This window comes from Chaetodon auriga, chromosome 22 (genome assembly GCF_051107435.1).
Source record: "Chaetodon auriga isolate fChaAug3 chromosome 22, fChaAug3.hap1, whole genome shotgun sequence".
Taxonomy (NCBI): Eukaryota; Metazoa; Chordata; class Actinopteri; order Chaetodontiformes; family Chaetodontidae; genus Chaetodon; species Chaetodon auriga.
In genome coordinates this window covers 6050109-6060013 of record NC_135095.1, presented here as the reverse complement: position 1 = coordinate 6060013, position 9905 = coordinate 6050109, and the positions used below count along the sequence as shown (strand labels likewise).

General features: G+C 44.7%; 1 protein-coding gene across 1 annotated transcript; it reads left to right on the top strand.

The window, feature by feature from the left end:
- Window positions 1-1315: 1315 nt before the first annotated feature.
- On the top strand, window positions 1316-9905 carry ccdc3a (coiled-coil domain containing 3a). Its single transcript, XM_076721916.1, has 3 exons — window positions 1316-2083; window positions 2654-2831; window positions 8167-9905. Exons 1-3 carry the CDS (start codon window positions 1677-1679, stop codon window positions 8470-8472), a joined length of 891 nt encoding a protein of 296 aa, XP_076578031.1. The 5' UTR covers window positions 1316-1676; the 3' UTR covers window positions 8473-9905.

Here is a 9905-nt window from a genome sequence, read left to right as displayed (position 1 = left end):
TCAATGTCGCTGATTCGACGCAACTGTGACTCGTGCGGATTGAACGAAGGTTTTCGTTTCCTCACCGTGACGTCGCAGACCAGTGACTCGATGTGAGAACGAAGCGCAGCCTCGTGTGACCGTATCCTCTGTGGGGACTGTCCATCCGCATGTTTTCCACATCAGCGGCGGGCGGGGCCAGCGCACAGCTGACAGCGGGAATTCCCTTCAGGAGTCACCTTGCACTCTGACAGCGTTAAAGGAAAGACTGGAGATTCCCGAACCTGCGCAGACCGTCATGCTATAAAAATATAAAATATGAATTCAAATAAAAATGTATCGTGCTGTAATATGAATACTATTTTAAAAAACAAATCAGTGTCATTATAGAATATAAATGCAGTGTAATAAGCTTTAAAATAATATATACTTGTTTACAAAGTGGCCCATGGAAGCAAATGATCAAATTTTATTTTGTTTAATCAGATCATCTGTTACATAAAAAGAAAAATATGTGTTCATGTCAGTGTCCACTAGATGGCACTGTTGCCTTGGCAAAATACATACTGCCAGAATAGATCAATGAAGTCTCAGTACTGATGGGCGGGGGGGGACTACTTTAGCATGATCTGTGTGTATTCTGAGGCCGAACTGTGTGCTGTTTTATGGAGAACAGATTTAGGAACAGGAGATAGATCCACACAGCTGATAGATCCACACAAAACCTACACTGACGTATCATGATGTCCGTAACCTTGGCTTTTATGGTCTGCTGTGCTGTGGGCTGTTGCTATCAGCCACTGAGACTTATCCACATTATTCACTTGGAACCTGTTCAAGAAACCACCTGAAGAACAACTTCTGATCATGCTCTCCATCATTTAAACCAATTAGCTACTACTACAGTGTTTAGATATTATCTTGGATGGTTTCAAATGCGCTGAAGGGAAAATGGAAAATTCTAAAGAATTAGACACAAAAGCAGCTCAGGTCGGTGATGACCTGGATTAAAAAAAAAAAAAATAAAAATCTAGTGATGTAATGTAATGCTTGCGTTTTGCCACAATGGATACGATTACTATTTGTATATGCATACTGTTATATTCATTGATATTATGTTTCCCTGACAGTTTTTAGGACATTATCGACCTCAACAGGTTTAGTACCTTAATATTTATCTCCAATTCTAATATTTTCCGACGAAATAGCTCTTCAGCGCCCCAACAAGCTCACGTGGAAACGTACAATGTCGGAGCGTCACATCAGTCCTTGAACGCAGCGCCCGTGTGCTCTGGTGGGGCTTGTCGCTCCCACAGCAGCCAGATGAGATGGAGGCAGTGGGAGCACAGCAACAGGTTGGAGTTGCTGAAGTTTCTGCGGCTTGATTTAACTGTTGCGTTCACTTTAAGAGGCTGCAAAGGTGATACGAGCTGAGCATCTGCGAGTTTGGTTAATGGACAAATGCACTGTGGGCGAATTTTGTGTGCAAAGTTACTTGGCGTGTATTTAGAGGTGTTTTGGTCAAGCACAGCATCCTTACGCGTCAAGGCAACCATCAGAAGTTCCTAAAACTTTTTTGTTCGCTTTTTTTTAGCTCACTTCTGGCAACTTGGGTGCTTGAGGGGACTTTTGTTCAGTCAAGCATCACCACAGGGTTTACAAACGAGAAGCTTGTAACTCCTCTCGGGCTCTTCAGGATGTTTGCCGCCGCTCTCCTACTCGCAGCGCTCGGCGTTTTTACGCATCTGGACACTTTTACGCACGGGTGCCAGCTCCCCTCCGAGTGGCGGCCGCTGAGCGAGGGCTGCCGGGCGGAGCTGGCGGAGATCATCGTGTACGCCCGGGTCCTGGCGATCCACCGGGAGCCCATGGGCGGCGGGGCGGGCAGCCTGTACAACTCGCTGCCCTTTGGGTTCGGGTATGGATACGAGGGCGCAGAGGAAGGGCTGCTGTACTCTGCGGAGGTGGAGCTGCTGTGCGACCAGGCCTGGGGCAGCATGCTGGAGGTGCCCTCTGGATCAAGACTCAACCTGACCGGACTGGGGTACCTGTCCTGCCAGTCCCACACAGTGATGGAGAACTACTCCTACTTCTTCTTCCTCAGGTGAGGTGCAAGGCTCGGACACAGTTATCCATGTGTTTTCCAGCACACACTTGGACTCTAAACACAAAGTCAAACAGTCCAGAAATGAGTTTTACTGTCGCCATTAAAATTAAACCACATCCCATAAAACGTTTTGCCAGACAGAAGTGCATTTTGCAAAACAGCAATTTTGAACCAACAGTGCAATAACTCTTCAGAACTTGTTTTGGAGAAAACTGTAATCTACAGTCAGATGTGTAAACAAGACTACTGCATTTAAATATCATTTTGAGGCATACCACTAGAGGCTGTGTAAATACTTCCATTAAGTGAGACTTGAAATGTTGCACTTTTTATTCACAGCATCTGTCTGCCAGCTGGAGTTGCTTGTTCTTTTCTAAAGGAAGATTCTACCTGCAAAACAAACTACAGGCTCATTAAATGCGATGCACTATAAGCTATGAAATGCTGCAGTTTATGAATCTTGCATTCAATTTGATTCCTGCAAATTCCACACCTCAGCTACTGGACAGGCCGATGGTTCCTCCAGCAGCTTCAGCTTTCTCCTCACAGCTTTCCTCTCCTCTGCAGGATGGATGAGAACTACAACATCCTCCCCCACGGTGTCAACTTCCAGGATGCCATCTTCCCCGACACGTCCGAGAACAGGCGCACCTTCTCCAGCCTCTTCCAGTTCTCCAACTGCACCCAAGGCAGCCAGCCTTTCCACACCTTCAGCCCTGAGTGGGACACTCAGGAGGACAACAGGGTAGGGCAACACTCATACGTTTTCATGTGTAATGTCAACTGTTTTTCATTTGAACGGCTAAAACGAAGCCAAGAATTGACTGAGAGCTGGTTGCCACAGTAAAGACAGCTGTTTCCTTGAACACAAAAATGATTCCCATCTCTGTGTACAACCTCATCACCTCCTGAGAAGATGAAAAATGTCCCCTTCAACTGTCGGGTCAACTTTTTTGGGTGTTTGCAGTGGACGTAAAGAAACCCGACACCAGACAAACTGGAGCTGGAGGGACTAATAACTGCTGTTGGAGTGTTGTGGTTTGTTGTATTCACAGCCTGAATATACTGTTGTAGCTAAAATGTGAATGTGAGTGCAGTGAGAGAGCAGAGCAAGGTCCTGGTTTGTGTGTGTGTGTGTGTGTGTGTGTGTGTGTGTGTGAGATGTGAACACCTAATCCTGAGCTGAATTGTGACTCTGCTGACAGGAATGTGGTGAGGATCAGTAGAAACACAGTTTAACTACCCTCTAGCGAAGTACAGAGCTACACAAACACACACAAACACACACACACACACACACACACACACACACACACACACACACACACACACAAGCATGAAAGAATACAGGGATACTTAGACACAGGAAAATTGATTACACTCTTAATAGATTCCCAGCGTGTGGTTGGTCACATGGAATCACGCCCCAGCCAGTTGAAGATCAAAGCAATGGCTGATTGGTCGAGGTTCGTCCATCCGTCTGTTCACTTGGCTCCTCAGGCAGACAGGACACTGACTGTACAGAGGTCAAGGGTCAAATAGCAGAGATCCACATCTTTGACAGGCAACAGTATGCAAGTGTGTTCGTCTGCAGCTTTGATTCATATCAGTATGAAGGAACGTAGCCTGCTGACCTGGGACCAGATAGAAGCCGGACCCTGTCAGAAGTCGGCTGCTGGCATTTATTATCGCACCTCCTCTGAGCGAGCTGAGCGCGTCACACTTCAGACAAGACAGAACACAGCAGCCGGACGTGGAGCTACGCGTGTCTTCGTCCTCCTTAGGAGCGACTTGAGACTCAGCCTGGACTTCCTCTGCCTCCATTGACTCCACCTGGACTTTAAAATACATGAGAGCAGATTAGCATTCAGAAAATCAAAAAGTGATACAGGCCGAGCATCACACAGCATCTGCATCATTTCACTCATGGAAGAATCAGTGCATTTGCACCTGTTTGTGTAATTAGTGACAGAAAGTGGCTAAATTACATCTATTAGCATCATTGCATGAGGAGTCTGTTGCAGCTTGTGTCTCACCGACCTGAACGCCGCCTGCAGCATACACAGAGAGAAATACGCTTAATTGTTTCTGAAAGGGATTCGTGGCTCTTATTTCCGTTGCCTGCAGTCAAAGCTGCAGAGCTAAATCAGGAAAGGTGCAGCGGTGTAGCGTCTTCTTCTTCTCCCTGTTGCTTCGGCTTTGACCTGCAGGACGTGTCCACTGGGCTGTGTGGTCAAAGGTCAGTGAGGCAGGGGTTAAAGTCACTGCTCATCTAGAGGACGAGCACTCACATGTAGAGGCTGAGACCTTCAGGCAAAGTGGAACAAAACAGGTGTTTTGGGTGTTTTGCTGTGGGAATTTATGGAGGGGTTTGAAATGGAAGGACCCTCTTCTTCCTCTTCATGTCCCTCCTTACCCCTCCATGTTTCCTGGCCCTGTGTCTTTTGAATTTGAAAGCATCGGGTTTGAAGCAAAAAAAAAAAAAAAAAGCTTTCTTTTTGTCTGATTTGCTTTGGCTGCAAATGAAAAGACATTGAAAACAGAAGAACAAGATCCCATTTCTAATTTCAGTATCTAGAAGTCTGACTTTTGTCCAGAGGATGTGCTCCCCTGGCTGCACCGCTCTCTCTCTCATTTTAGGTCTCAGACATCCTTCAGCTGGAGTTTTAACGCAAAACATCCCTAAAAACGGGGAGGTGGTTTGCTTCTGGTTTCAGCCTCGTGGGAACCAGACGCCCCTCCAGAAGCACAGACAAGAGACTTCCTCCACTTTTCTGCCAGAACCTTCAATTAGCTTTTGTGAAAGCCTCCTCTTATCAGCAGCACTCAGAGCAGCTTCAGCCATGAGCTGGAGGTAGAGACCGCTGTAAGCCAAGCAATCTTACACATTTCTCTTTTCACATTTTCTCCCATCTCTCGATAGGCCACGTTATGATAAAGACAAATTCCCCACATACTTCTTAATCAGCACATTTCCACAATAATGTCTCCATAATGTAACCACAGCGAGGGAGCACTCCGGCTGTAACTGTCATGTAAACACCTTTTACAAGTTCTCTGACTCTCATTAACATTTTATGTGGACGCTTAGTGGGATGAAAGGAGGACAACACAGTTTGTCTTTTTCACTCAGGAGTTAAAGCTCAGGATGTGTGTGTGTCCTTTCTCTGTCTCCCACTTTATTTTTCTCATCTTTGTTTTTCTTTCTTTCTTGGCCTCCCCGTTGTTCCTTTTACCTCTTCACCTCTCACTGTCTCTTTCCGTCTTATTGTCTCTGTCCTCTAACCATCCGTTTCCATGCTCACCACACACGCACAAGACAAAGTCTCTTTGACGTCAATAGGGAAGCTCTAAAGACACTGAATGTATATGTGAGTGTGTGGTAGTTGGGGGGACTCATGCTGAGTTCTTGTACAAAGTTAGAAAGAGGGATCAAAAGTGTGCAGAAATAAATGAGCTGTCAGGTCAGGCTGGACACACACAAAGACACGTCTCTGCTCTTCATTCTGTCTTCATCGATCTGTGGATGAACTCACGTAAATGCAGACGGTTCTGCAGTCTGAGTGTCAGTCCTAACAGTCAGAGGTATTAAAACCGTCCTCAGCGACATTGAAGCTGCTGTCATGAGGTGCCCGCGGCTGCTTTCAGGTGATTGGTCAGTGAGTATGAGGAAGGTGAAATTGCCACATAACATTAGCATTCTTTTGAAATCATGTTTCTGGCCATCTGACAAATTGAAGTCCAATATTCACTCTCCTTTAAGCTCTGTTTTTGGTCTCCACCAACTCCTGAGGGAAATCCTTAAACCTCACCATGTTCACCAGCTGGTCGCTAACTGTGTGGTGCTCAGCAGGTAGCGTACAGCGGGTTTTTCCGAACTTTCGAACAGAAACAACTTCCTGCTGAGACAATCGTCTGTGACTTCTTTTATTTTACATGCAGTCTTTTAATTCCATTGTCAGTTTAAGAATATTGTTTAAGGCATCTTTACAAGCATTTGATTGGATTTTTAACAAATGACGACTCTCCTCCTAAACGTTGACGCCCTGCAGCCTCGACAGAGCTTTGGACAAAGAGACCTTCTGTGTTCAAACTGAAGGTCCTCACTTGAATTTGAGGGCATTTTGTACATGCATGTGTCTTCACATGTCCTCTAAATACTGTTTATACAGATGATGCTGAACAGCAGGCAGGTGACGCCGGATGTTTTGACAGGTGTTGTGCGTTTGTGTGTCCATGTGTGTGTTTGGGGCATCCCACTGAGAGGCTTCCTATGAGAATGAGAGAGGGATCACACTGTAACAAAAATGTACCAATGTTATGTAATGTGGATTTGACTTTTGTTTTGAGAAATGGGAAGAAAGAGGCTTCCCTTAAAGGGTCAGTTCACCTCAGTTGCAAAGAAAAAAATGAAAAGACAGAAAAAAAAACAATAATAGATAAGAATTAAGATAAGATAAAGCCAACAGTGCAGTTTAATGCTGAGTGTGCAAAATTTCTAAGGAAAGTAAAATAAAGTTCAAAGTGCAAAGTCCCTCAGATGATGTCTTCTCTCCGTCCACAGAGGAATGACATTGTTTCAGAGTCAAAAGTATGTTTTACTTATTGATATATTCAAATATTCAAATCATTCATTTCATATAAAGACAAATTTGAAGATGTGTTTGGTAAAAACCTCTGATCTCCAGTCCCACTGATGCCAGAAAATTACAGTTTAGGGAACTCTGTGAAGCCTACGTGGAGCTTAGGTTGAAAGCTAGCGCGTAGATCAGTGACTGAAAGCGACATCTGAGCTGAGACATCTGTCATCCAAGCAGCTTTAAACTGTCTTGAACTGAATCAAAGTTCAACATTGTGAAGATACACTTCACTTCCTTGCACAGTGCGTTGATACCACTGTCCTGTCTTTGCATTAGCTGTGGAGCTAAATCCAGCAGTTGATTAGTTTAATACAAAACTGAAAACGGGGGAAAATAGCCTGGTTCACAGTCACTCAGACCAGCTGCTGGATGTGAATGTGAATCGTATGCTGAATTGGCACAACTTTTTACTTAAGTACCAGTGAAAATCAGGTTCATGAGCATTCAAAACACATTTGCAGTACAATTGCATTCTATCGCTAATTTGTTGTTAAGAAGCTTAAAGATACTTAAAGTGAAGTGAAGTCATTGCAAGTACACAGTATACTGACTTTTCTATACTTAAATTGTATTTCTAATACACGGAATTATACTCTTTTTTTGTCCCAGGATGTCATAAAAATTCATGTTTCAGTGACTTTAGCACAGCAAAGAATAACCACAGTAATTCAGTCACTGACTCAATACACTATCAAACACACAACCTCTGGTGATCCTGGCGCAGTGGACTCTGCTGTATTTATTAGCAACGTGTTAATGGAACACAGGAGGCCGATTAGCATTCGCTTCAACTGAGATAACAACATGGTGGCCGTGATGGGGTTTTATAGATTTTTTTCAGGTTTGTTTGTTCTCCTGACAAAGTGCAGGCGTATATGAACACACTTGCATTCCCCACTGTGTCTACGAGAGCACTCACCCCTGTTAACCCTGCTGCTCCAGGTCAGCTCTGGTCTACCAACGAGATGGAAAATCAGGGCCCCTGAAACATCAAAGTCCGTGACCCTCGCATTGTCAGGCAAGGGGTGGGAGGTCCTAGGGGTGAAACATTTATGTTACACAGACACACATAAACAGCATACGTCGTCTTGTCGTGTTTTTGTGCTGGTAGCAGGGAGCCTGTGTGGATAAATGTAACAGACGAGGGTCAGGACCTCGACTTTATTTCCCCATCCTCCCTCCTTCCAAGTGTGATGGGCTTTGCAGAGGAGAAGAAAAACATGAGTGAGGGAGAAATAATAGCAGTGTGGAGATCAAAGCAAAAAAAAAAGCACTTTCTCAGAGAGGCTGCTGGGAAAATCACATCACCAGTGCTCCCACACTGTACAGCCAGCTGACTGGATGGCAACTGGTGGTTTACAACACTCTGGTTTGCCTGTTAAGAAAACAGCCCTCCATGTACTGTGTGTTAACTCACTTTCCCTCTCCTCCTTTCTCCAGCTGCTGTGCTCCTCGGTGCAGGCCGCGTTGTTCGAGGAGGAGGAGCGAGGCCGCAAGCTGCAGGACCGCCTGGCCGCGGCGGAGAGGAGGAACCGGCAGCTGAAGGAGCGCGTCCGCAAGGTGAAGCGCTCCTTGAGGAACGCCCGCAAGGCTGCGCGCAAGGCCGAGCAGGAGGCGCAGGGGCTGCAAGAGAAGCTGAAGGCTGCAGAGTGGAGGGCAGGGCATCACCTCAACGCCATCACACAGGAGGAGCCTCCACCCGGGCGCTACGCGAGCACGGGGAAGCGCCAGCGAATGCAACTTTAACTAATCCCACACTCCCCAAACTGCCACCCACCTGGACTGAAAACTGGCTGTGGAGAGCGAGAGACTGCTGGGCGGCCTCTATGTAAGGGACAGACAAATAGCAACGGTCACATAGGAGTAAACACACTTTTAAAGTAATAATCTCCATAGTTTTCTTGTAAATAAACTAGTCTTTCTCTCTTTTGTAACCCCTCTTTTGTTACACTACAAGAGTGATGGTCAGCACCGTTCCTGGTCATCTGACAAAAAGTGAATCAAGAGAGTCAAACATTTATTTTCTCCATGAAGTGGAGCACTACTTAAACACTGCGCCTGCCGCTCAGAGCTCCTCTCAGGCTGTGGTCACATAGGACGTGTTTTTGCCCCATCACAAAGCAGGAGCCTGAAGAGTGATGCGTTATTCTGTCTGACACACAACCTGAAGTAAAATTAGTTAATGTTTTAAAGCAAAGAGATGGAAAAAAAAGTAATATATTGGTCTGTTTATGTTGGAACAAGATGATGAGCGCAAGGAATTTAGCTGAGGTCAGTGTATAAATCAGGCTGAGTATGAGTCAGGCTGTGAAAACAGTTGTGTAATATCTCTTGTGGCACTTTGGCAAGTCTTAAAAATAACCCAAGTGATGTCATTGGGGTTATTTTGGCTTCTTTTTTTTTTTTTTTTTTACAGAAATTCTCATTACAGAAAGTGTCACATGTTGCAGGTTGAGTTAGCTTAAAACTTTTGTTAGCAGACAGTTGATTTATGCATCCAGAAGGCACAAAGCAACATTAACATTCATGAGGAGTTAGCCACCTGCTAAATGCTCCACTATGTTCACTGGCTAGTTTGTCCCTGGCCTTGTGCTGTACAGTGACTTTATTAGAGTTTTTCACTCCAGAAAAAAGCTGCCTGCTGCAAATGGAAACAGTGCTGATGAGGGCAATTAAACTGAATCAAACCTTAACATTGCAGGCCAAAAAAAAACTAAACAATGAGCTGAAATCAGCCAAATACTCTGTAGAGCTCAGCAGAACTGCACAGTCGGTGGATAATTCATCACTATAAGTGACCCCTTCCACAGTACACATAGTAATTTGAGCCATTGTTAGTATAAAAATATTGACAGTAGCAGCTTTAATTAATTGAAAGACTTTTTTAGTCTTTTAGTTTTTGCTGCTTTGTGTGAACAAAGAAAAGACACATTCAAAAATGCCTTTTATGTAATCACAGCCTAATGACGCAATAAGAGGAGTTACATTTCATTTTCTAATGTGATTTATCAGCTATTTCTACAACTGAAATTATGGGCAGAGAGTGGTGTAACTGAGAATGAGAAGATGTTTGAGGTTTTGTTCTGAATTTGAGTTTTTAAAGTCTGGAACATCAGCTTGTATGTGGACGTTTCTGTGTTTGAGTGCTTTTCTGCATATAAAATTTGATTTGGATGAAC